Source organism: Mercenaria mercenaria, chromosome 17 (genome assembly GCF_021730395.1).
Source record: "Mercenaria mercenaria strain notata chromosome 17, MADL_Memer_1, whole genome shotgun sequence".
Classification (NCBI taxonomy): domain Eukaryota; kingdom Metazoa; phylum Mollusca; class Bivalvia; order Venerida; family Veneridae; genus Mercenaria; species Mercenaria mercenaria.
Genome location: NC_069377.1, coordinates 69,303,891 through 69,331,890, shown reverse-complemented (window position 1 = coordinate 69,331,890; position 28,000 = coordinate 69,303,891). Strand labels below are relative to the sequence as shown.

The 28,000-nt window shown below is 35.8% G+C and overlaps 2 protein-coding genes across 5 annotated transcripts in view; one reads left to right on the top strand and one right to left on the bottom strand.

The window, feature by feature from the left end:
• The window catches only part of LOC123537168 (electron transfer flavoprotein regulatory factor 1-like), a 31,440-nt gene extending 15,283 nt beyond the window's left edge, over window positions 1-16,157 (bottom strand). Inside the window, exon 1 of one of the 4 annotated variants that reach the window (XM_045320779.2) lies at window positions 15,990-16,157. In XM_045320779.2, coding sequence (XP_045176714.2) covers window positions 15,990-16,132 — 143 coding nt within the window. In that variant the 5' untranslated portion in view covers window positions 16,133-16,157. Of the gene's footprint in view, window positions 1-7,461; window positions 7,494-15,917 lie in introns of those variants that run through there. The other 3 variants (XM_045320775.2, XM_045320773.2, XM_045320776.2) reach the window with 3 other exon arrangements.
• Window positions 16,054-28,000, top strand: part of LOC123537166 (dynein axonemal intermediate chain 7-like) — a 38,185-nt gene continuing 26,238 nt past the window's right edge. Inside the window, exons 1-7 of the mRNA XM_053527896.1 lie at window positions 16,054-16,171; window positions 19,630-19,726; window positions 21,782-21,873; window positions 22,632-22,736; window positions 23,023-23,163; window positions 25,263-25,343; window positions 25,732-25,767. Coding sequence (XP_053383871.1) covers window positions 16,157-16,171; window positions 19,630-19,726; window positions 21,782-21,873; window positions 22,632-22,736; window positions 23,023-23,163; window positions 25,263-25,343; window positions 25,732-25,767 — 567 coding nt within the window. The 5' untranslated portion in view covers window positions 16,054-16,156. The remainder of the gene's footprint in view (window positions 16,172-19,629; window positions 19,727-21,781; window positions 21,874-22,631; window positions 22,737-23,022; window positions 23,164-25,262; window positions 25,344-25,731; window positions 25,768-28,000) is intronic.

Below are 28,000 nucleotides of genomic sequence, written 5' to 3'. Positions count from 1 at the left end.
CTCTATAGTTGGTGCAAAATATGGCAGTAGATTTATGTTTATGTTCGACTTTTATATTATGTTCAATAATCGGACACATAATGCGTTTAGTTGTTTATATTTCTGTTTAATTATCGCATACGTTTGTTTGATGGTAAAAACAACAAGAGTGGCAGACTGTCACAAAATACACTCGTCATCGAATCTGGCTTAATTCAAGGGCAACTAGAGCTGCTTTTGAGATAAGCGAATGTCTCCCACAACTGCCTAATCATCTAAATAGCATGTCAGTCTTTATATACTGTTAACTCACTACAATTCAAGGGCCAGAACTCCAAAATGCCTGGACCCATTTGGCTCATTATCAAACTTGTCCGAGGTCTTATGGTCAAACACATTTTGTTCAAATTTGGTGAAGATCGGATGAGAAATGTTCGACGTGCGGACAAGAGTAAAAAGGCTGATTTTTGGTAATTCAAGGGCCGTAACTCCAATTTGCCTGGACCAATTTGGCTAGTTATTTAACTTGGCCGAGGTCTTATGGTCAAACACATTTTGTTCAAGTTTGGTGAAGATCGGAGAGAAATGTTTGACTTAGAGTGCAGACAAGCTTTGTGACAGACACACACTCACACAGACAGACACACAGACTGGAGTAAATTAATATGTCTCCCAAACCACTGTGTGGTGGTAGACATAATAATCTAAGAGTGCCTGAGGCGATTTGGCTGGTTATCAAACTTGGCTGAGATATTATGCCGTCAAACATTATCTGCAAGTTTGTGGAAGATCAGATGGAAATTGTTTGAATTAGAGAGCGGGCAAGACTAACTTCGCAATATTTTAAGTAATTCAAGGGCAATAATCTAAGACTGCCTGTGGCGATTTTGCTGCATGGCCAAGATATTATGTCCACAGCACTGTCACCAAATTTGATGAAGATCAGATGAAAACTGTTCGAACTTAAAATGCGCACAAGGCTAAATTTGCAGATTTTCGAGTAACTCAAGGGCCATAATTCAAGAGTGGCTGCATGGATTTTGCTGGTTATCAAACTTGGCCTAGATATTATGCCCACAAAAATTGTCAGCAAGTTTGGTGAAAATTGGATGAAAACAATTTGACTTAGAGGGCAGACAAGGCTAAATTTTCAGATTTTGAGTAATTCAAGGGCCATAACTCAAAAGTGCCTGAGGGGATTTTGCTGGTTAGCGAACTTGGCCGAGATATTATGCCCACAAACATTGTCACCAAGTTTGGTGAAAATTGGATGAAAACTGTTTGACGTAGAGCGCGGACATTCTTTTGGACACTGACAGCCCACCCCTGGCCACTGCCGCCCGCCACAGGTGTTCACATAATACGCCCCGGTCTTTCAGAGACAGGCATATAAAAATTTAATGCATTTGATTATCACACAGACTTTTTTTTAACTATATTTATATGTCCAATAATCGAAGGCATATTTGATACATAACTGTATATTTGTGTTCAATAATCGAAGACATATTTGGTACAAACTTCTAAATTTATATATGTCCAATAATCAAAGACTTATTTAATGCATGCTACTTTATGTGTTCGCTAATCAAAGACATATTTAATACAGACTGCTACATGTGTACTCTATTGTAAAGATTCCAAGTAAAGTTTGAAAGTAAAGAAAAATTGCTGTATATGCCATCTTTATAATCACTAAACAATGTTTAAAGTCACGAATTATGCACATTTTCCCAGTAAAAATCTAGCTGAAATAGATGTGTATAACAAGAGCTGTCAGTGGACAGCGCGCTCCACTATTCTCAGTGCTTGATAGTATAATATAGGCAATGAGTAAAACTTTAACATTACAATAAGCATATTCTAAGTCGAAAAGGGGCCATAATTCAGTCAAAATGCTTGATAGAGTTGCCTCCTCCTTTTTACAGACTGGGGTCATGATGGTAAACAAGTTTGCAAAATATCAAAGCAATATCTCGATGGACTTTGAAAATATTTGGGGTCATAAGCAAACTTTAACATTTATTCTAAGTCGAAAAGGGGCCATAATTCAGTCAAAATGCTTGATAGAGTTGCCTCCTTCTTTTTACAGACTGGGATCATGATGGTAAACAAGTATGCAAAATATCAAAGCAATATCTCAATGGACTTTGATAATATTTGGGGTGGTACGCAAACTTTAACATTTGTGTGACGCTCTCGCTCACGCTAACGCCGACGCCGGGGCGAGTAGGATAGCTCCCCTATTCTTCAGATAGTCGAGCTAAAACGGGTGGAGGAAATAATAGGCTTAACTTTTAACCCAACATACCAAACTCTTCCTGTTACATGTACAAAACAAGAGGGCCAAGATGGCCCTAGGTCGCTCACCTGAGAAACACAACATATTAAACAGAGTAAACATGTTTGACCTAGTGATTTCATGGAAAAAAATATTCTGACCAATTATCATTAAAATTGGAGCAAAAATCTAGAGTATAAGTAAGTATTTTCTTTGATTTTACCTAGTGACCTAGTTTTTGACCCCAGATGACCCATATTCAAACTTGACCTAGATTTCATCAAGGCAATCATTCTGACCAAAATTCATTAAGATTAATTGAAAAATACAGCCTCTATCGCATACACAATGTTTTTCTTTGATTTGACCTAGTGACCTAGTTTTTGACCCAAGATGACCCATTTTCAAACTCGGCCTTGATTTCATCAAGGTAATCATTCTGACCAAAATTCATGAAGATTAATTGAAAAATACAGCCTCTATCGCATACACAAGGTTTTTCTTTTATTTGACCTAGCGACCTAGTTTTTGACCACAGATGACCCATATTTAAACTTGGCCTAGATTTCATCAAGATAATCATTCTGACCAAAATTCATGAAGCTTAATTGAAAAATACAGCCTCTATTGCATACACAAGGTTTTTCTTTGATTTGACCTAGTGACCTAGTTTTTGAACCCAGATGACCCATTTTCGAACTTGGCCTAGATTTCATCAAGGTTATCATTCTGACCAAAATTCATGAAGATTAATTGAAAAATACAGCCTCTATCGCATACACAAGGTTTTTCTTTTATTTGACCTAGTGACCTAGTTTTTGACCACAGATGACCCATATTTAAACTTGGCCTAGATTTCATCAAGATAATCATTCTGACCAAAATTCATGAAGCTTAATTAAAAAATACAGCCTCTATTGCATACACAAGGTTTTTCTTTGATTTGACCTAGTGACCTAGTTTTTGAACCCAGATGACCCATTTTCGAACTTGGCCTAGATTTCATCAAGGTTATCATTCTGACCAAAATTCATGAAGATTAATTGAAAAATACAGCCTCTATCGCATACACAAGGTTTTTCTTTGATATGACCTAATGACCTAGTTTTTGACCCCAGATGACCCATTTTCGAACTCGGCCTAGATTTCATCAAGGTAATCATTCTGACCAAATTTCATTAAGATCAGTTGAAAAATACAACCTCTATCGCATACACAAGCTAAATGTTGACAGAAGACAGACAGACAACAGACAGACGCCGGACATTGAGCGATCACAAAAACTCACCTGAGCATTGCTCAGGTGAGCTAATAATAACTTTCCAAAGCCAAGATATGATAAGATATGCGAAATGGCCCCCTAAATAAGTAGAATATGAAAACTCCATAATTGAAATTTTAACTGTCTAAAACAAGAAAGAAGATCATAATCATTAAAACTATGACTTTAAAAAACTTCAAAACCAAGTTATTTTTACAACTCAGACCTTTAAAATACTCGAGGTCCGTGACTTTTACCGTTTTTACATGTGATTTACACAATACATGCACGATTTTCATTGTGAGCTGGACCTGGTGTCAAGTTGAAGTTTTGCTGAGAAAATAAGGTTACTAAAATATACATGTTCAGAAAAAATCAGCTTGACACTCGGTCTGGCTCATATTAGATTTCCACATTTTTGCAATTTTTAGCCTCACTTTTCTTTGAAAGAAACAGGATAACGAGCTCATCTCTAAGCAACTGAGCATCAGACAGATACGCGGGAGTTTTGTTCTTATTAATAAATGAAACTGATAACCAAAAGTTGTTTTATAAGAAAATTAAATGTTTAGAACCAAGTTTAACTGAAAGTAGATCTAGCTCTATATATTTTGATGATCAGTTAAACATGTTTTACATGAACTGTATTTCGGAATAATATTCAAGTTGATTTTGTTTAAGCGGCATTTTTAAAGAAAGAATAAAGTGTAATTAAAGCTTTTGAAAAAGACAACAGTTACTGTTAAATTGTTTACATAAATGTTATAGAGTCTAGAGACAAGAGAAATAACTCAAGCGCACTGCAACTAGTAGACACATGTAGATAGTTCATTTATGTAAAAATTATGACGTAGTTTGTGTAAGTCTCTGTGATGCAATCGGTATGCACGATGACTGAAATGAAATTTTATGCCTGGTGTCAGTAGTATGCGAGATCGATCCCCAACAAATCCCGTAGAACTTTTTTCTGTCAATAACGACAGAAAGTACTATTTTGATCATAAACATCTTCAATGGTGAGTTGCAAACCATATTTAGATTTTATATTTTTAGCCGCAAGTTCAAATATTTTAAACAATTTAAATCTAACAGCGTTATTTCTATAATTAGTCAATTACTCTTTTACTATATGTCTGTGATAAAGTTATAAACATGTGTTTTTATACTTCTTTTTTTTCTGACATGAAAAATAGTAAGTCAACAACTCAGTATTTTCTGATCAATTTTATAATACTCGTATGAAGTTTAATAAATAAGAGTATGTGGAGTCAATTAATGTCACTGATATGTCATTTACAATGTGAAATATTTTATTTTATGAATAAAAGATAAAATCCCTATACAACCATTTTTTAAAACACAATAGCTCAGCTATATTTGTGTTTAAAGAATATCTAAAATATCAAATGACGTGTCATCTTATTACCGACATTTGTTTGTAATAATTTATTATAGGTCAATTGTGATTTGTATTGTTCGTATTCGTCGTCTGCCCACCTGATTACTGTCTCAGTTCTAAAATTAGAAAATATACAATGGACTTGTATACAAACACTATCTCTCCTATATCCCCAACTGCGTCAAACACTCGAAAGACCAAAATAGTTGAAGCCATTTCCAATGAAATTTTCATCACTGCTGAAGCTTTACTTGCTATAGGTTTAAATGCAGATTACTGCACGAATTGGCCATAAATTCAAATAAAACTTACATAAATCGAAAGGCGATTCAATTTCTCATTGATTTTAAAAATTATCAAATAGTCTAACATGACCAGCAAATAACAACAAGAGTGCAAGAATGTCACAATATACGCCCCTCACAGCAAATTTCTTTACTCTAGCACCTGTATTTGCAAATGGAATTTTAATTTTGTGGTAATTTTTGTAATAACTAAGTGTTTTGTTTTTCTTAGTCCACAAAAAATCTCCTTACCAGGTAGAGATACCTTAAAATACACCTAAAATTTGAAAGTAACATCTATGTTGTACCACAGAAAAGTGGTCTTGGTTTTTCCCTACGCTCAGTTATAAAAAAGTTACAATATAAGTTATTTATAGTAGTAACTAAGGGAAGTTAATCTTAAAAAAAAAAAAAAAAAAAATGTAAGTCCTCACAAAAATCTTTACCAGGTAGAGACTGGTCAAAATACACCTCAAAATTGGATGTAGCATGCATGTTGTACTACAGAAAAGTGGTCTCCATTTTTCCCTACGACTAGTAATGAAAAACTTACAATATAAGCTATTTATAGTAACAACAAAGGGAAGTAATTCTAAAGAAGGAAACTGCACATGACACTTCGTCTCATGATGATGTATAATTGTGTCAAGTTACATCAAAATCCCTCCATGCATGAAGAAGAAATGCTTCGGACAAAGTCATTCTTGTATCTGACCTTTGGCCTCTAAATGTGACCTTGACCTTAGACCTAGGGACCTGGTTCTTGCGCATGACACTACGTCTCGTGGTGGTGAACATTTGTGCCAAGTTATATCAAAATCCCTCTATGCATGAAGAAGAAATGCTCCGGACAAGGTTTTCATTCTTGTATCCTTTGACCTCTAAGTGTGACCTTGACCTTAGACCTAGAGACTGGTTCTTGCGCATGACACTCCGCCTCATGGTGGTGAACATTTGTGCCAAGTTATATCAAAATCCCTCTATGCATGAAGAAGAAATGCTCCGGACAAAGTTTTCATTCTTGTATCCTTTGACCTCTAAGTGTGACCTTGACCTTAGACCTAGGGACCTGGTTCTTGCGCATGACACTCCTTCTCATGATGATGAACAATTGTGCCAACTTTCATCAAAATCCCTCTATGCATGAAGAAGATATGCTCCGGACAAAGTCATTCTTGAATTTGACCTTTGACCTCTAAGTGTGACCTTGACCTTAGACCTAGGGACCTGGTTCTTGCGCATGACACTCCGTCTCATGATGGTGAACAACTGTGCCAAGTTTCATCAAAATCCCTTCATGCATGTAGAAGATATGCTCCGGACAAGGTCTGTGGACGCCGCCCGCCCGCCCGCCAACCCGCCCACCCACCCACCCGCCCGCCCGCCAGGGGCGTTCCCATAATACGTCCCGTTTTTCAAACGGGCGTATAAAAATACACGTAGAGCAAAATCTATCTTGGGTTATTCTGCAATAAACCACTCGCGTACAATGACGTCATCCAATCCAGGTGCCTAGCACTATCCGATCCAGGTGCGTAGCACGGTTGTAAAAAGTAGTTACCATTTTTTCTAACACTGTTGATACTAGTATGTTGTGTAAGAATCGAAATAACAAGTTACCAAGTGTGATGTACTGAGTTTTTTGTTCTTATGCGAAACAATATATTACTCAGGCCTACAGCCTTCGTGATATATTCTTATGCATAAGAACTCAAAACACGGGTTATTCTACGATAAACCACCTTTGAGAACTTATTACATACTCGTTTCTATTCCCCGTTCAGTTATACTGGTACCGGAAACGTTAATATAATTCCATACACTGACGCCTGAATTTCATATCGGGTGCGTGACGTAATTCAGTGTGTGTTGTTGCACTATTTTTTTCTAATTAGTTCAGTATTGTCAATCCTATTCAGGCTATTGAACATATTTATGATATTTATATGTGTAGATGCGTATGTAATAAAAAGGTTATTATCTTTGCATTGGAAAATATGCACTCGTTCTTCAGCGGAAGAATACTGCGCTCCTAAAGTTGCGCAATATTTCCGCTGACGAACTTGTGCATATTTCCCGATACAAAGCTAATATTAAACCCTGTAATCATTATTTCTTAAAATATCCTTAATTATCAATTTTCTGGTGATCTTAACCTATATGTATGTACTTTACACAATTAACATTTACTGTGTCTACATGCAAATATGCACAAGCGATAAAACCAATAGCTTTATATATATACATGACTATGTACTGTGATTTATCCTCCATTATTTTTGTGACAGCCGCACACGCATGCCGTAATTAAACGAGTATATAACCAAAAGGCCGCACAGAGAACCAAGAATATTCTTATATAATTCTTTATTCCCGAGTTCACGTCGAACTGAAAATAGTAAAGTACATTCATTTACTCCTATGTTACGAAGTAGTAAAAGTCAAAGGGTATCCGCATGATAAATTTCAGGTTTCTAGCTATAATTCTCAAAAACGTTTTGTTTATGGACAATCTTACACTAAAAAATTACAAATACATATTAAGACTCATAATATTGAAACAATATTATACCTCTTTGGGCCTATTTAACTCGATAAAAAAGAATTTCAATATGGAGATTTTCTCTTTCCGCCTAATGCAATACAAATTAATGCCGGCACATTCTCAAAGGGGAGTAATTACGCATTACGCACAAATTCTTAAGGTATTGTGACGCTAAAATCCGTACATTGCCATTACAATTTTGGTCCTTCAAAGTTTTAACGTTTGGATTGCCCATCAAATACAAAACAATCTGAATGTTGTATTATTTTGACTATCATATTGATAACTGGTAGTCAAAATAATGCGACGTTCAGATTGTTTTATATTTGTGACAGGCAATCTAAACGTCAAAATTTTGAAGGATCAAAATAAAGGAAGTTAAATCACAGTACACATTCATGTAAAGTTATTGGTTTTATATGGTGTGTAAACACACGGTACTCGTTGATCATGTACAGTACATACAAAGGTTTAAATCTCCAGAAAATTCGTAATTTTGGATATTATTTGATAACTTTCACATAGGCAAGACTGTTTGCAGACGATACCATAGTATACCTTACAGTCAAGTCCTCATCTGATGCCCAAACACTACAAAAAGATTTGTACGCCCTTGAAAAGTGGGAACAGGACTGGTCAATGGAATTCAATCCAGACAAGTGTGAGGTGCTGAGAATTACTCGCAAACGAAACCCTGTCATGTTTCCTTACACCCTGCATGACAAGGAACTGAAATCTACCGATACCGCTAAATACTTAGGTGTTACACTAACTAAAGACTTAAACTGGTCTGAACATATTAATACTATTTCCTCTAAAGCAAACAACTCTCTTAAATTCATCAAAAGAAATGTTCAGACAACAAACAAAAAGGTCAAAGAGAAAGCCTATAACACCTATGTCCGTCCACAACTCGAGTATTGCTCATCCATCTGGCACCCCTGGCAAAAGTCCCTCTCATACAAAGTCGAAAAAGTGCAAAGATCAGCTGCACGGTTTATCTTTAACGACTATAACTATACAAGCAGTGTAACCCAGATGATTAACACCCTAAACTGGCAAACTTTAGAACATCGGCGCATACAATCTTCTCTCATCTATTTTTACAAAATCCGAACAAATCATGTATGCGTCGACCATAACCATCTAACTCCGACCAGAAACCTGAACTACCTAATTCCACAGTCCCGTACTCAATACCGCATGAATTCCTTCTTCCCCCGTACAATCAGACTATGGAATGGCCTTCCCCAATATGTACAGTCCAGCCCCAGCCTCAACATATTTGCTGAGCGGCTGGCCACTGTACATCTGCAGTAACTTCCTTCACTATGTTTTTTAACTTAGCACCTGTAGCAATTTTTATTCTTTGCACCTAATGAGTTTTCTCATTTTTAACACTGCCCAGACAAGCGCCTTCCAGTCATAATCGTTAATGATTGTTGGAAGTATCATGTAGATGTAGATGTAGATTAATGAGGAATTGAATTCCCATTTCGATACATGTTAGTTATATTTGAATTTATATATATGGTCAATTCGTGAAATAATCGACATAGCATTTAAAGCGTCGGCAGCAATGAATATTTCATCGGAAGTTGCTTAAACTATTTTAGAGGCGAGTGGGGAGACTATGATAACTGGTTGACACTCGTATCAGGGTTGTCTACAGATCTGGTACCCAGGACTCTAGACCTGACACTCAGCTACTGCCTATAAACAAAAAAAATCACAGCATCCTGTCATCAGTTTTCGCGACTTAGTGCTAATTGTAATATGTAGAAAAAATAAATAATTGACAGTATTTGTAAGTAATTTTATATATTACAGATGTATGAAACCTACAATTTTAAGCATGTAAAGTTACATGGATAATTCTAAATAACTTAAAACAGTAAAATTCTTTTACAAGTTGGTTAGCAGACGTCACACGGTCGTCGTAAAATGTTTACTACAATACGAAAATACACATTTCTTCATTTTTCTAAAATACAGTCATTAACCTTTTTGTTTTAACATTCTTTTTTCCACAAATTCATATGTTTAAAAAAATAATTTTGTCGTAAACATAAACACCATACCATCCGCCGTACGGTAGTCCGCCATTTTGGTTGCTAATACACAATAAATTACTGAAAATTGTTTCAAACAAGTTTTTAACGACGATCAGGGGCACAATTTAACAAAAATGGTAATGCAGCTTTTGTTCCTGATATTATCTTTTGAATTTTCAAATTTGCGTGGTCACGTAGATCTATGATATCATAATAAATAAAATGAGAAAAATGTTCCACGGAATCGTTGGAGGGCACCTGGCGGCTGGCATTCTTTGAAAGTAAAGTAAACCTGAGGAGAAGAAAGAAGATCCCTACCAAGGATTAAACTCTGGATCTCTTCATTCTTAGGCAGACATTTTGGTATATTTGATGAGAAAAACAACTACCCAGTGTAGGACTCAAACCTACAACCTTGTGCTTGCAGGACTTTTGTGCTACATACATCCTTAAGAGCTAACCAGGCTTCTGGTTATTCAGAAGCCTTGAATCACTATACTTCTCAACACTTCAATTTTAAAGGCTTAAATCTTAATGTGGCATGGCTAGGGATATAAATTAACACTTACCCAGTTGCCCACGACAGCTGAAGCTGGACAGGGCAATCTTCCATGACAATTGCCCAGATGGCTCACAGGCACGGGTCCAGTGTATATTTTTTTGTTTAATATAAAAAAATCTGGGTTTTTTTTTCTTCTTTTTTTTCCACACAAATATACTTTATATATGTTAGTCAAATGAAAAAAAAATCGATGACAAAAAATCCGGTCACAGTATCACATACATGGAAAAGATGAACTATGCGAGCATAACGCTATGGGAAGCTACTCAGTGTTCGAAATTCACGGTAGTCCGACAGCCCGTGGCTACCAAATTTCAGCTCGGGCTACCGATTTTCCACAGGTACAAGCCCGACTGGGCTACCGAATTTTCCTCATTTGTTTAAAAAAAACATGCTAATTAAACGAGTACTGCATCGTGATTTTCCAGACTGAGAAACGCTTATTTGCACTCCTACTTGTTGACAATCAAACACAGTGCCAAGACGTAACCGCAGCTCTAATTGGCTGAATACAATCACCTCTAGCGTAACGGATAATTTGATTAGCTTTCACACTTCTCGCGAAAATCTCACAAGTACCTGCAGTAGGTGGAGCTTAAATTATGCTATCAGCGTGTGTGTAATGTGTATTCAGCACTCGGTATTACATCTTACAAATTGTCAACAGTCCGAGTTGCAGTAATTGGCGAGTGCGGATCCTAAAAAATCGGGCATAACAGTTTAGATTTCGTTTTGGCAAGGAGTGTCATGTCCGATGCTTTTGCACTCTGACGATGCTGATCTGGACTGGAGTATTTCGAGTTAAAATTTTTCAAAAACATGGCAAACATGTACTGTATGTCTTTTTTATTACTTCAAACATGCATAGAGATGTCTGTAAAACAAAATGTTATATGGTGCAAAAATTATGTATTTTAAGGTGTTAAAGTTCGGGCTAGTGAAATTGATGTCAGGCTTGGAAAATTTTTAATCTGGTAGCCCGAACAGGCTATTGGATTCAAATCTGAATTTCGTACACTGGCTACTTGGCAAACTTGTAGAACATTTCAAAATCAGAGTTTATACACATGCAGCCGCTACCAGCATGATTGCACCTTCGAAACATTGTAAGCCTTCCATTATTATTATTATTATACCAGATTTATATAGCGCCCTTTTCATGATCAATTTCACGTTCAAAGGCGCTTTACATAGTTCGGATGCAGCCACACAGGGCGCATAATTCATCCTCTACAAGTACAGACACAGAGCGATCTGACCAGAGGGACAGAGTGAGACAAAGCCCCCATGACAGAGAGATCAGATACAGGCTTGTCCGGCTAACTTAGCCTAGCTCGTTGCGAATAGACAGCCTGGTTCTTTAATGTGCCCAGTGTATAGCACTGATACACGCAAGGATTGCCTGGGTTCCTGACCAGTACACCTCTAGTTGAGTGGGAAACACTGAAAAGCGTTTCTGAAAATTCCCGAGTAGCTGCCGGGGATCGAACCCCCGACCTCAGGATTGGAAGGCCAGTGTGCAAACCACTGAGCTATCCGTCCATCCATAAATACTAAACTGACCCCATAAATTGCTTTGAAATACACAGTACAAGTTTCTAGGAGCGAAATATTTCAAATATCCCCGGCGATTTCAGCTGCCAAACGAAGTGATAAAAACCAGGAACACGTCCGCTATCCAGAATGAAATCACCGGGGATAACTGCCCTTTTTGATCACTAGCTAAAATGAAAAGCTACCGGCTAAAGTTAATAATATTTAATTACTCTATTAGTATTTTACTGGCCAAAACTTAAGCTTAGCTTGTGCTATTTTTGTTGAACAATAAAATATCATAAACATAAATTATAACATTCGTTTCATGAAGAACAAGAGCTGTCTCCATAGGATGACACATGCCCCCGATGGCACTTTGAATGAATAGTTATGGCCGATGTTAGAGTTTAGGACCTTTAACCTACGGACCTGGGTCTTGCGCGCGACACGTCGTCTTACTGTGGTACACATTCATGCCCGGTAATTTTAAAATCCATGCATGAATGACAAAGATATGGACCGGACACGCCCATCAATGCACTATCATGAAATATGACCTTTAACGTCTAAGTGTGTCCTTAACCTTTGAGCTACGGACCTGGGTCTTGCGTGCGACACGTCGTCTTACTGTGGTACACATTCATGCCAAGTTATTTGAAAATCCATCCATGGATGACAAAGATATGGACCAGACACGAATGCACTATCATGAAAAATGACCTTTAACGTCTAAGTGTGACCTTGACCTTTGAGCTACGGACCTGGGTCTTGTGTGCGACACGTCGTCTTACTGTGGTACACATTCATGCCAAGTTATTTGAAAATCCATCCATGGATGACAAAGATATGGACCGGACACGAATGCACTATATGAAAAATGACCTTTAACGTCTAAGTGTGACCTTGACCTTTGAGCTACGAACCTGGGTCTTGCGTGCGACACGTCGTCTTACTGTGGTACACATTCGTGCCAAGTTATTTGAAAATCCATCCATCGATGACAAAGATACGTACCGGACACGAAAATTGCGGACAGACTGACAGACTAACAGACGGTTCAAAAACTATATGCCTCCCTTCGGGGGCATAAAAATGTGTACCTTCAAAACAATTAAAGTAAATATTAAAGCTCTGAACAGAAGACATTTGCTTGTTATATTATTGACTAGCTGAAATTAGCTAGTACATTTCAAACCCACTAGCTATTTTAAAATTCCACTAGCATTTAGCTTGTATGCTTGTCTAAATTTGAACCCTGCTGAAAAGCATTTTGTCAAAATTATGGCCCTTTATGTACTTAGGAAATTTGACTTTGTTGGTTCAAATTTTTGCTTAGGTCCATTTTACTTGATACTAGCATTGAAATATTGCAGACTTGTTAAAAATCATTATGAGATGAGTCTGATGTGCATTTTGTCTGAATTATGGCCCTTTATGTATTAGTCTTGAATTCTGTAAGTGCTACAACTTTGAAACTTTGTACATTTGATTAGTAAGTAGGCTAAGGACCATAACTTTGTTGCATGTTGTTAGAATTATGGGCCTTTTTACTTAGAAAATCAGTATTTTTTGGATGTTTTTAGTTGCGGGTTTATCCCGCTGCCAAAGTTAAGTGTATTTCTGACAATCATGTAGTATCTTTATTTGATTCCAAATCACATCCAAAGGAAGGACGTTCCTGTGCTACACAACGTAGTCCCATTCAAAAACAATGCGGATGAATTATCAATAATCAAGTAGTTCTTATTCATCCTCAATCCATTCACACTGGCTATTTAGATTATATAAGATCTGCCAATGATTAGGAATTCCAGTCCATGGTTACATCACTGACTTCCAGCTGTTCATATAAGGTCAGGCAGAGTTTGTCTTAGATATGAGGCATATTAGTATTTGTTTCTTATACTTGTATATTTATAGATTTGCATTTTAATTGAAAATAATTCTAGCAAAACCCACAACCACCAGACATCTCAAGGCTTTGATTTGTTTAAGTTCACTTTTTTTCATCAACAAGGATGAAAAAGAAGGCCAAGAAAGAACTATGACTCTTCTTGTATATTGTCCAGCACATACAGACAAGCAATGGCACCTGATGAAAATAATCTGTTTGATGATATAAAAGCGTCATTAAAAAGACTTATAGATTTTAGTATGCTTTTATTGATTACAGTACAAAAATTTTATGCTTTATTCAAACATAAAGTACGTTTTAGGAATAGTGTAATGTTGTTTGTCATATATAGTTTGGCCTCTTAATTTCAGGCTGGGCCTTTAAACTTTAGAATTACGAGCCCACCAAGCTGATAGCTACTTAGTGTTAGCTTATATCTCTTATAGCCTCTGCAAATACTGCATGCTCTATATAACTCCTTTATCACAGTGAGGCATCAACTGTTCAGCTTCCAGCAGAGTATAGCCCCTGCAAACCACATGATCTACATAACCTGGCCGCTGAAGCCTACACTTTTACTTTGTCAGTATGGTGTGTGAAAAAACATTTACCCAATGTAGGACTCGAACCTATGACCCCCTACTTGCAAGTCAAGTGTTCTGCCAACTGAGCTAACTAGGCTTCTGGTCAACCAGAAGCTTCAAATCACTAAGACACTTTGGAGTTTCCTATAAACCTGCAAAAGCATTTTTATGATTTAATTCAAAAGTGATGCTAATAGCCTGAAGTCAGACATTTTTCTACAAAAAAAGGGGCTGAAGCCAGCTACAGTTGAGACTGCCTTAACGACCCCCTGAATTTAGCGACCCTATTTTATGCTCCGGACGCAATTTACTATTAAAAGAGTCTGAATTAAGCAAACCCCTGCCTTACGCGACAAGCGACTGAAATCAGGCTCCTGAATCGATATTTAGACCTTTTTCAGCGACTTTGAGACGCTCCCTCGCAAGATTTTACACGATAGAGTTACCGTTCTTTATCTCGCGTGAAGTTGTTTGAGACGAGAACTTATTTGTTTACAAAAAAATGACTGATGAAAAACATAAAAAAGAACTGTTTTGACATTAGAACAGCGTGTTAAGGCACTGGAATTGCTCGATTATGGAAAACCAGCGTATAAAGTCGCTGAAGAATTCGGAGTCGGAGCATAAATTAACTTTATTCCTGGTGAAACAAAAATATGGCGGTATTTAACAGGAAACGACGAAGTAAACACAGATTAAAGATGCAGTCAATAATCGAATAAATGTCAATGAACAATTAGTACACAAAAGTATAAATATCATAAAACCTCAGTGTGTAAATAGTTCAAATGGAACATTTATATTTTACTGCTCCCCTTTATTTTCTTGCCAGATCATGAGCTTAAATTTGTTTTATCAACATCATACGAATGATGCAAATTATTTGAAATTTATATTTTATCAATATGCAATTAAAGAAATACTGGTACTGATGATAAACCCGAACAGAAAATGAGGTTTTTTACCTGTAAGTTTTTAATTTCTACAAATTGTAATCAATGGTCGGTATCAAAATAAAGCTTAACATTTGCTGAAAACTTTACATAATTCAAATTTATATTTAGTAAGCAAACTAAAACAAAGTAAGGCCCTGAAAGGGGTTTGTAAGATGGGGACTATAATTATGAACGTTGACTGATGATAAATTCAACCACTTTGTCATTTACAAAATTTTCTTTGTAGTATTATATTGAAACTCCCCAAAAAGCTGCACCAGTCATTCCTGATCCAGTATTGAGAAGTGATCAAATGTCAGGCCTTCATGTGTCGATAGTGAGCATGCGCAAAAAAACACCCTCTTCCCCAATTTTGGATAAATATTTTTTTACACAAATAAATGTAAGTCATTTATTTATACAGAATATTTACCAGTTTTGTTGTTGTTTACACCAGTTGGTGTTGTAAGTGGAAACTATTAGACGGTGTGTTCCATTTTATAAATAACCGATTGCAATCGAATATTTCCAAGGTGGTCGACTTTATCGTCTGTCCGGGTTTATCATCAGTACCAGTAGTATTTAATCATTTTCCAGTTCTACCTTAAAAGAGGCCAGTATATAAGTATCCAATATTCAAGATAGATAAATAGATTTATTCGTGTAAATATATACATCACATTGACACAATTATCACATAATGCCCTTTTCTCATCGATTCGAGCCTTCTCATCGATTCGTGACGTAATAATCGCTGCCGAATTAGCGCTCGTGCGACTACTGTTCTTGTCCGAAATATAAATTTTAACACCGGACATTTTTATACCACATGAGCAACAACCATGCCTAAAAGAAAGGTAAAAATAGAACCTTGGCAAACTTAAATATCTTTTTTCCCCAAAAAATTGTAGTAAATTACTCATAAAAAATTGTTTTTTTTTACCAAAAATTACCAGTGTTCTGCTGTCTGGATGCTCAGTAGTGCGGAAGTTGTCCCCCTTCGATCCGAGTCACTAAAGCAGTATTGGTAAAGTGTATGTCCAAAAATTCATTTCCATTTCAGTTTTTAGCATGTCCAATTAAAATCCAATTAAAATGGTTGCAAAAAATAGTATTGACCCATGCTTTTCACGTCCTTTTTGTATTAACCCAGGTGAAAAAAAAAACAAAGAGAAATATCAAACAGGGAATGCCACGCACCAAAAGCGCAGCCTCCTTAAAAACGAACCCCCCAGCACGCAAACGCGTGCACCACACACACTCAAAGCTTACACATCAGGACAAAATGAACAACACACACACACACACACTCAAAGCCAACACATAAGGACAAGACGAACAATAAGCATACACACACACGCGCGCACACAAAGTCAACACACAAGGACAAAACGAACAAACAAAGGAACACTGAAACCAACTAAAGTTGAGGGACACTATCGAAGACATTCCCCTGAATCACTGCTAAAGGCTTTTGAAGCTGTGAAACAGAAGAAAGTGCCTGTAAAGAGAGCTGCTAGACAGTTTGTTGTTCCTGAAAATACCTTAAGAGATTGTGTTAAGGGTCGGATTGATGCAAAGAATTTCTGTATCGGGGGAGTAACTACTCTTAGCAGAGAAGAAGAGGAGGTTTTAGTGGAACATGTAGAAGTTATGGGACAGCTGGGATATGGTTACACAAACACAAAGTTACAGCAGAACGCAGGAGAGTTGGCATATGAAATGGGAAAGAAGAAAACGAACAAAGCAATGAGCAATAACTGGTGGTATGGTTTCATGAATAGATGGCAGAAAAGGTTGGTTTCATTGTCCCCAAGAAGTTTGGACAGCTACAGGGCAAAATGTTCAACACCAGAAGCAGTGTCGTCCTACTTCCGTAATCTTCCGGACACTTTAAAAAGATACGATCTCCTAGATAAGCCACAGAATATTTATAACCTGGATGAAACAGGATTACAGCCTGACCATAGACCACCTTAACATCATAGCAAAACTTAACAGCAAACCTCAGGCAATAACATCTCCACGCTCAACGACAACTACACTAATTGGTTGTGTGAATGCTATTGGGAATTATGTCCCACCTTTCTTTGTTTTCAAGGGAAAACGATTTAATCCAGACTTAATGGAGGGTACATCATCCGGAGCAAGGGGAGAAATGTCAGAGTCTGGCTGGACAAATGGTGACATTTTTAAGAAATATCTCACAGAACACTTTCTACCATATGCAAGAGCAGAAGCAGACACCTCACAGCCAATACTGATTATCTTTGATGGTCATTCATCACACATTTCACCATCTTTAATCAAATGGGCAAGGTCACAGAACATCATACTTTTCGTTTTGCCAGCACATACATCACATATACTCCAACCATTAGACGTCTCGCTTTTTGGGCCCTTCAAGTCATTTTATTACTCAGAGTGCGCATCATTCATGCAGGAGAACGTTGGTAAGACCATAACCAGATTTGAAATGGCCAGACTTGCATGTAAAGCATATCTAAAGTCAATGTCACCACTAAATATCCAAGCTGGCTTCAGGAAAACTGGAATTTACCCTCTCTCACAAAATGTAATTACCATGGAAAAGCTATTCCCAGCAGAAGGATTCAGAGAAGAAAATCCAACGGATAAAGTAAAGGCCCTCAAGGCAGGAAAGGAAGCCGTAGAAGAATTTGTTAAACTTAAACTGGAGCCTAGAAATCAAGCTATGACTGAAGCCAAAGATCAAAGTGTATGTCCCACTTGTAAGTGTTCATCTGAAGTCCAGAATTTAAACAGCACATAATATATTAACACAGCTTTGATATCACGTACAGATATTATTGGTGACTATAGTGCACAATTATGACATATATAAAAACACAGGATAACCTGTCATTAGTTTCATTATTACTGTATCTATTATCATCCTATATGTAATATAATAATAATATTAATAATTATGATATAATAATAATAATGGTAATATAATAATAATAATAATAATGGTAATATAATAATAATAATTATGATTATATTACATATAGGATAATAATAGATACAGTAATAATGAAACTAATGATAATAAAACACAAGTATAGTAAAACTTCCTGAGTTCTTTGTGCTGAAAAACAATATTTTTTATTTGGAAATTGATTTTCATTTATTCATGTAATCAACATTATTTGAATATAGAATTATTGTGTTCCATCTATACTCAATTTTCATTTTCAGTATGCCGCCAAAAGGGACATTTTTCATGATTTGCTTTGTAACTTTGAAATGCACATTCTGTTTTTAATTTAGACAAATGTTATTTACAGTATTCTGCAAGCTTTAGATGAGTGAAAGTCACATTTTTCAGAAATATCACAATTCTCCAGACAGAATTTGAAAAAATAAAAACTTGCATGTTTCTTTAAGTAAGTTTCTCATTATTTCAATATTGAGAAAATAAGTTTCTGATTTCTTATTAGTGTGTTTGATCAAGAAATATTTTTCTTTACATAGAAATGCCAAAGGAAAAACTGGTATAACTTTAAAAGTTATCAATTATTCTTTAATTTAAAATAAATTACATTGTTTCCCCTTCTCACTAATAGATACACTTGTAAGGTAGACTGACTCTCCAATAAACAATTACCCTTGTTTATTGGAGCCATACTGTGATGGTCATTAACCCCCAACTGTGCTGGTGAAGACAAAAATCCCTTGGCCCACTGCCAAAATCTAGGCCTTTAAGCAATTTTATCATATCAAATCATCATCAATGTCCTGAAAGTTCGAGATCTTTATTGCAAAGCAGCATGCAGTTCTGGAAAAGATCATCAACAAAATGGTGCCTAAGTATGAAATATTTTCAAGTCCAACAGTACACAATATATATGTTTACTTTGATATACACATACATATACATTAACTGTAGATGAAAAACCTTCGGTTTTCTCATGTAAACTGTTTACCATTAAAATTCAGGTGATTCTGTACTGGTAATGGCCAAGCATTCATCTTCACAAATAGTGGTCCAACAATCATGAATATATATGGTTTAACGTTTTATAATTATCAGAGGAAGACACATGAGTTAATGCATTACACATGCCTAACATATGCCTTACACATGCCTAACATATACATTACACATGCCTAACATATACATTATATGTGCCAAACATATATACATTATACATGCCTAACATATACATAACATGTGCCAAACATATATACATTATACATGCCTAACATATACATTACACATGCCAAACAATTATTTCATAGCAGATAAACAAAGACATAGACATACATTTGAACATATTGATTAACATTTCAGCCACCAAAGCAGGGGTCGGCAGGAAAGAAGAAGTTGTCAAAGGCAGAGAAAGAGAAGCTGAAGGCAGAGGAGGAGGAAAGAAGAGCGCAAGAAGAAGGTAGAAGTTTTATTGTGTATATTATTTACAACTTTTTTTAAGATACTTATTATGTCTCCCACCGCACAGTGGTGTGGGAGACATATTGATTTACTCCAGTCTGTGTGTGTGTATGTGTCTGTGTGTGTGTCTGTCACAAAGCTTGTCCGCACTCTAAGTCGAACATGTATTTCTCATCCGATTTTCACCAAACTTGAACAAAATGTGTTTGACCATAAGACCTCGGCCAGGTTTGATAACTAGCCAAATCGGTCCAGGCGTCTTGGAGTTCTGGCCCTTGAATTACCATAAATCGGTCTTTTTACTCTTGTCCGCACTCTAATTCGAATATTTCTCATCCAATCTTCACCAAACTTTAACAAAATGTGTTTGACCATGAGACCTCCGCCAAGTACGATAATTTGCCAAATCGGTCCAGGCATTTTGGAGTTACGGCCCTTGAATTATCGAAAAATTGGCCTTTTTACTCATGTCCGCACTCTTAATCAAACATTTCTCATCCGATTTTCACCAAACTTGAACAAAATGTGTTTGACCATGTGACCTTGGCCAAGTTTGATAACTAGCCAAATCAGTCCAGGCATTTTGGAGTTACGGCCCTTGAATTATCGAAAAATCGGCCTTTTTACTCTTGTCCGCACTGTAAGTCAAACATTTCTCATCCGATCTTCACCAAACTTGAACAAAATGTGTTTGACCATGAGACCTCGGCCAAGTTCGATAACTAGCCAAAACGGTCCAGGCATTTTAGAGTTATGGCCCTTGAATTACTGATTGGATCCACTCATCCAGACCATCTAATTGGATCCACTCGTCTAAAACATCTAGAGAAATAACATTTTTTATAGGGGCAGTTGTGGGAGACATGCGCTTTTCTCAAAAGCATCTCTAGTTATATAATTATATTAAAGTGTAAAATGATAAGAATCATAACAGTATATGCTTAATTAAGAAAAATGGTGATGCAAGGTCAAAATGTCGCTTAATGTTGTATTCATTACATTTACCAAGCATATACAAATGATTAAAATTAAAGTTGTTGATAAAAGGGATTTATTGATAGCCGATGTTCTATACATATGTGCAACTTTGTTAGTCACTCTTTCTGATATTAACCGCCTCGGTAGCCTAGTGGTAGAGCATCCGCTTCAAGTGCGGGAGGTCGTGGGTTCGATCCCCGGCCGCGTCATACCAAAGACGTAAAAAATGGTACTAGCAGCTTCCTTGCTTGGCGCTCAGCATTAAGAGGATAGTGCTAGGACTTGTCAGCCTGGTGTCAGTATAATGTGACTGGGTGGGGTATCATGCCACGTGTCTATGGCGTGATATTCCAGTGAGGCAGCACTATAAAGTTGGGCATTGTGCTACAAGTAGACAGCGTCGTTTATATGACTGAAAAATTGTTGAAAAAGACGTTAAACCCGAACACACACACACACACACACACACTTTCTGATATTATAATCAATACAATACTAACCCCATCAGACTGACTTTATGAGATTTGTGCTTTTTCTCTTTTTTTCAAATCTATGGCTCTTGAAGTCTGTTGAAACTCTTGTTTCTGAATTGGAACTTGGAAGGAGAACCCAGTGTTTTGTTTCGTAATGTATAGATTACCATATAAAGGGTTATTTTTACTGCTGTAAAATTTGGGGTAAATAGCACATGATTTCATTTTATAAATACGATTTAAAAATTTGCGAAATCACAAGGTCTACCAGTTTACTTGACTTTATGTGGCAAATTATATGAGGCCAATATTTACGAATCTGATTTAGTCGTAAAAAATATCAGCAGATAAAAAATACTTGTTATATGGTATGGCTGTGTTTGTTTGGATCTGTTATTCTTGCATATAGCCTTGTAATTTTATACAATTTTACATCCTCCCTAAGGAATGCCGTTTAATACCCATTTATCTTGGAAAATACACTTGATTGAAAGAGATATTGAGTATTTGAAACTGCAGGAGATAATCTAGTTAAATTTATTTACTACATAATTTATTTTGATTCATTGTTTGAAATAAAAGTTCTGTTACTATGGTTACAGAGGAATTGCGGTTGAAGCAAGAAGAAGAAGAAAAACAGAGAAAGGAAAGAGAGAAACTTGAAGGTTTAGAGAAAAGGAAACTTGAAAATGCAGTATGTTATATACATATTTTTCAATTATCAAAAATTAATGGTGACTTTTCCTGGTGATTGACATCTTGGATACTTTAAAGGTGAAATTGCATAATAATCCAATAAGATTCAAAAGTTAGTGATACAAACAACTTTAAAACTAGGACAAAATATTATAACCACAAGATTCAAAGAAAGCAGATATAAATCTAAATTTCACATTTCATATAACTGATGTTGGTTTGCCTGTCTATATATTCTTGATATACCTTTAATCAAGAGTTTAAGTATCTTTTATTAAAATTTGACAGTTTTATCAAATAAATATAAAAGTTGAATGAGATCCTTCTACTCATCAACCCCACCCCACCCCTCCCCTTGCTCAGTTTGACCATGACGAACAAAGTGAAAATTATGATATAGTTGAAAAAAGGGGTAATTGTCCACCTTGGTCAAATCGAACTGAGGGATTTGTCCGGGGAGGGATTCTGTCTGTATTTCAGTATATAGCAACATGTGTATTACTTTATTTGAAGATCATATTTTGTTCATTATAAAAAAGAGATTTATCCAACTATTTTTAAACTGGAATAAGATTCCCTGAACTAAAAATAATTTGTACATAAAGTTTTTAAATATATCTCAGGGAGGGCCTGAAATTGTCCAGCTGTCATTTTGTGATATAGCTGTATTATATCAGTACAAATAGATCAAGTTTAAGTATATAAAAAGTAGGTTACAGTGGGTCTTTAAACCAAAGCTATTTTTATTGTATCAAGGAAAAGGAGAACCGGAGGCAGGAGATGTTGGAACTTCTCGAGATACAGGAGAAAAACAAGTCTAGACTAGAACAGCTGCATGATGACAGGAGGAAAAAAGCTAAGGTGAAAAATCTCTGTTTATATCTAGTATTCAAAGTTTTACTGGTTGATTTTTTTTTTGTAAATACCTTGGCAATTGTTTATGATAGATTTAATGAAAATTAGCAAATAAATAAGGCATGAAAATGCATTCAAACTAGAAGACAGAAAAATTTCTTGCGATATGAGATAAATTAATCTCTCACCATTTTCTGATTTAGCATTCTCTGTGTAACAACTGATGAAAATATATTTTTGGTAAAAGTGGAATGTAATTGTCAGCATCTGTATACTGTATGTATATTTTAAGTGGGCACGATACATGAGATGTGATGGATCACCAAATCCAACAATACCAGGGGAGATAAACACGTACATCAACCTGAAACTGGAAGACATGGATCATAATGACATTGAAACAGTCCTCAAACAGGGAGAGCTAGATCTTAATGTAAGTATAGGATATTGACTCCATTCTTAACCAGGGAAAGATTCAAGTATGACATTGACTTTGTGCATTTAAACAGATCAGGGAGAACTAAGTCCTAGTTTAAGTGTGACATAGACCTTGTGCTCAGTCAGAGTTTGTTCGTAAACAGATCAGGGAGAGTTAAGTCTTATTGTGTGCCATTGACCTTGTTCTCAACTAGAGTTTGTCACAGCTATTTTCTTAGTAAAAGGGTGACATAGACCATGTTCTCAGCCAGAGTTTGTCTGTAAACACATCATGGGGAGCTACCCTTTGAATATGACCCTTTACTCTAACCCTGAAATCCTAATCTTCATTTAAGAATGACATTAACTTTTTCTATGATAGCTGGATGGGGGAGCTCAGATTTAATGGGAGACAGAACCAAATTTTAGTCCTAAAAAACTTATTTTAGTATGAGGCTTAATTTTGTGGATTGCAAAGTACTGGAGAAAACAGATAAATCTGTTCTGATTTCTCATCTTGTTGAGGCTTAATTTCATGGATTGGCACAACCATGAAATCCATAATGATAGGTCCCCAATGAAAATGAATGATTTCACAGTTTGTATGTACCAAATTTTTTGTGAATTTAATTTTGATTACCCTGAGACCATATTTATCTATTAAGTAACTGAACAACAGTGTCTCATATGGACCATGGCATCTTTATTTTCCTCCCCAAACCAAGATGCTCCTGATAACAAAAGTTGGTTCTGTGATCATCATGAAAGTCGGAAGTCAAAACCATGAGGGTGAAAGTTGAAATCAGAATGGTGAAAATACGAAACCTCAAAGCAAGAATCTACAATGATGAAAACATCATATAATTTCACATTTTCAACATCATGGTTTCAACTTTCATCTGAAATCATGATTTCAACTTTCATTGTCATAGTTTCAACATGCATTTTTTCACCATCTTAGTTTAGACTTTCATCATCATGGTTTCAACTTTCACCATTGTGATTTCATCTTTTCTCATCATGGTCTCAACTTTCACCATTGTGATTTCATCATCATACTTTTAACTACAATCATCATATTTTTGACTTTCCCCATTGTTATTTTAATTTTCGTGATCATAGTTTCGACTTTAATCTTTGTGATTTCAACTTTCATCATTATGGTTTCGACTTTCATCATCATGGTTACGACTTTCATCATTATGGTTTAGACTTTCATCATCATGGTTTCGACTTTCACCATCTAATTTCAACTTTCATCATATTATTTTCAACTTTCATCATCATAATTTTGACTTTTGCCATCATAATTTAAATTTTCATCATCCCAGTTTGGACTTCCACCATTCTGATGTCAATTTTCATCATCGTAGTTTTGACTTTCACCATTGTGATTTCTGTTTTCATCGTTATGGTTTATACTTTCATCATCATTGTTTCAACTTTCACCAGTGTAGTTTTTACTTTCACCATAATGATTTCCACTTTCACCATCCTGAATTCGACTTTCGTCATTGTAGTTTCAACTTACACCGTTGTGATTAGGACTTAGAGCCTAGTGGTTTTAACTTTCACCATCTTAGTTTTGACTTTCCTAAACATAGTTTTGACTTCCTGTTGTGCATGTGCAGTGCAGTCTAAATACAACCATGGAAGACTGTATCTTAAGATTTTTTGACAGGGGATACCCCTACACAGAAATTATGCTGATGGTTAATGTATCAATGGGTATTCATGCACAATAGGAAGTAGAAAGTTGAAAGAGCAATGGTGAAAGTCCAAACCAAATGATGCAAATTGAAACTATGATGGTGAAAACCAGAACTACTATGATGAAAGTCAAAACCATGATGATGATGAAAGTTGGAACAAAATCACAATGATGAAAACATGAAACCATCATGTTGAAACACAAAATTACTGGTACATCACATTTTCACCATTGTAATTTCCACCATCGTAATTTCGACTTCCATCATCATAGTTTCATGATTTCAACTTACAATATGGGGCTCAGAAATAAAAAACACAATATTCCACTGAACAGACAACCAATATTTCTTTAAAATGTGTATGTACAGGTATGTATTTTTATAATAAATGCTATATTTACAGTTAATCAATGAGCTTGACTTCCTTTTGGAAGACACACCTGAAGCTGAGTTGACTGCAGAGGAGCTAAGCAGATACAGAATTGTAAGTCATTATTTTAATGTTTTGCTTCAGAAATGAGAACAGAAATTTTGGCTTTTGGTCTGTCTTTAGAATCTTTCTCTATATGCATCAAGTTGTATGGGATCAAGCATATGCCAGTCACATGAGCAGTGAGAAGCATTTTCATGAGGGGTTTTGAAAAATTGAACTTGTGTAAATTAGTAGGAGAGCATAAAATATGTGTGTTAGTAAAGGCAAATCACTTCTTTCTATACTTGTTTATTTCAGTTTTAGTGCTTTAATATTACCTTACCTGTGAGAACAGTCTTCTACTATCTAGTTTCTAAACATGAATATCTTTGAGTTTTCAGCATTCTTCTTCATCTTTATGTGAACACATTATAATTTATTAAGTTTTTTTATGATACAGAAAGGAAAAAGGAAAATGATCCAAGATGCAAGAAATGTAAGCTGTGGAGTTTTGAGTTGTTTTCAGCTTTTATTAGTTCACCTGAGCACAAAGTGCTTGGGATGAGCTGTGGTGGATTGCTCACCATCTGTCAATGAAATATATGTATGTTGTGTTACTTGCAAGACTTCAAAATAATATCAAAGAAATGTTCCTTCTGTAACCCTTGACTGTGACTGTTTAAATTATAGCAATTTGTCAAAAAATGTAATGGTCAGAGCTGAAAATTTGAAAGATGTTCAAACAACATCTAAAATAATGGCCTGTAAAAAATATGACATGCTTCCAAATGTGTTCAGATTATTTTGATATGTCAAAAACATGTTTATTAGAAGGCATTCTAAACTTTCTGTATGTTGTAAAAACTATAAAAGTTTTCTCACCAGGAATTTCTGGTCTGATTAAAAAAAAAAATCATTGCCCAAATTGGTAAAAAAACTAGAATATCAGTTATATGTATTAATAATACTTATAAGTACTTGTAAATGTTAGGAACTCTTTTTTTCAGAAGCTGCTGGCCTGATTTTGAAATAACACATATGTTCTTTTGGTAACCAAACTACCAAGATGCTCCTTTTATTCTGATTTGACAATGAAATGGCTGCAAGAGCTTAGAATATAACTTCTCCCAAACTGAAATAATTTCACAGAAATACTACTTGGATGACCGATCTAAAAATAGTAAAACCTTCAAAACTATTTTCTCCTTAACCACTGGTCTTGTTTTGAAATAATTTCACAGAAATATTCCTTGGGTGAACTTCTATTAAAATTGTGGAATTCATCTTGATTTATCTGAAAGAAAAACTGTGCATGGCTGCAAGGGGTGAGGATAGTTTTGCCCAGTATGGCTGTATAGAAAACATCTCCTCGGAATCTGCAGGTCTGTTTTCAAAACTGATTTGTTAGAATGTTCAATGTTTTTATATGACTCTTTATCAAAATTCTTACTTGTTTGAGCTGTGAAACTCGGGTGAGAAATTAAGGGCTATCATGGTCCTCTTGTTATGATTTTCTGTTGAAGTTGATTATTTGTATTTTAGGCTACCTAATAATTGCACCAAAGATTAACCTGATTATGATATTCATGTCAAATCAGGGTAAAATGAAAGATGCATATCCAATTTTATCTCTATGAACTGCCTAGACAATTCTTGGGGGTATCAATCCCTACCCCTCCCCATTTAAAGAAGAGTGGGTATACATGTATTGCTTTGCTTATGTCTGTCTGCCTTCCAGTTATTTAGTCTGTCAGTAGACAATTTGATTTATGATCAACATCTTGAAAATGCTTAAGCCTGTATTGGTCTAACTTCACAAATTGGTTGTCTTTGGTAAAGGGATTATTTTTTTGAGCTGGGGACTGATAATGGTTCAAATCAGTAACTGGAGAATGCTTGGGCATATTGCAGTCAAACTTTATATGAAGATTGCCTGTCAATGCTAGACGACCCCTACTTTTTAGGGTCAGTAAGTCAAAGATCAAGGTCACAATCATCTCAAAACTGAGAACAATATACAGTCAATAACAAATGAATACTTTGACTAAATATTGATTGCCTTTGGCCAGTAGATGACACCTACTCTCTAAAGGGTCATTGTCTCACGAGAACAAAGTCACAGCAACATTGAGACTAAAATGGTGTCTTTTTGAATAGCAGGAAAATGCTTTGGCTTATATTTAAAACATACCTAAAAACTTAATTGCATGATTATCTATAGTCAGGTTATGACTCCTATTGTTCTAGTCAAGAGGTCAAGGTGTCAGTTACCTACTGAAATAATGTTTTGGATATAAAACTTGAGAAATTGTTGGCCGGTGACCATCAGACTTGATAGGATAGTTGTCTGCAGTCAGTAGATGACCCCTATTTTTAGGGTCATTAGGTCAGGGGTCAAGGCCAAAGTATACTTCAGACTGAAAGTTACACACCCATTTATTTCTGACAAGCCATATATGGGAGGCATTCATGTTTTACAAACAGGTCTTGTTTCTATTCATTGAGATGGCATTCAAGTCTTATTTGAATTATAGCTAGGTTGAACACCACTTAATCAGCATATTCATTATTTCATATAAACTCCAATTTCTAGAATATCTGGTTTTTGCTGACTTATAGTCCTGTTAAAACTATGTCCCTTCTTTTAAACAAGAGGGCCATGATGGCCCTATATCGCTCACCTGTTATCATTGCACTTGAGGACAAGAAGGTCCTCAGAAAAAAATATC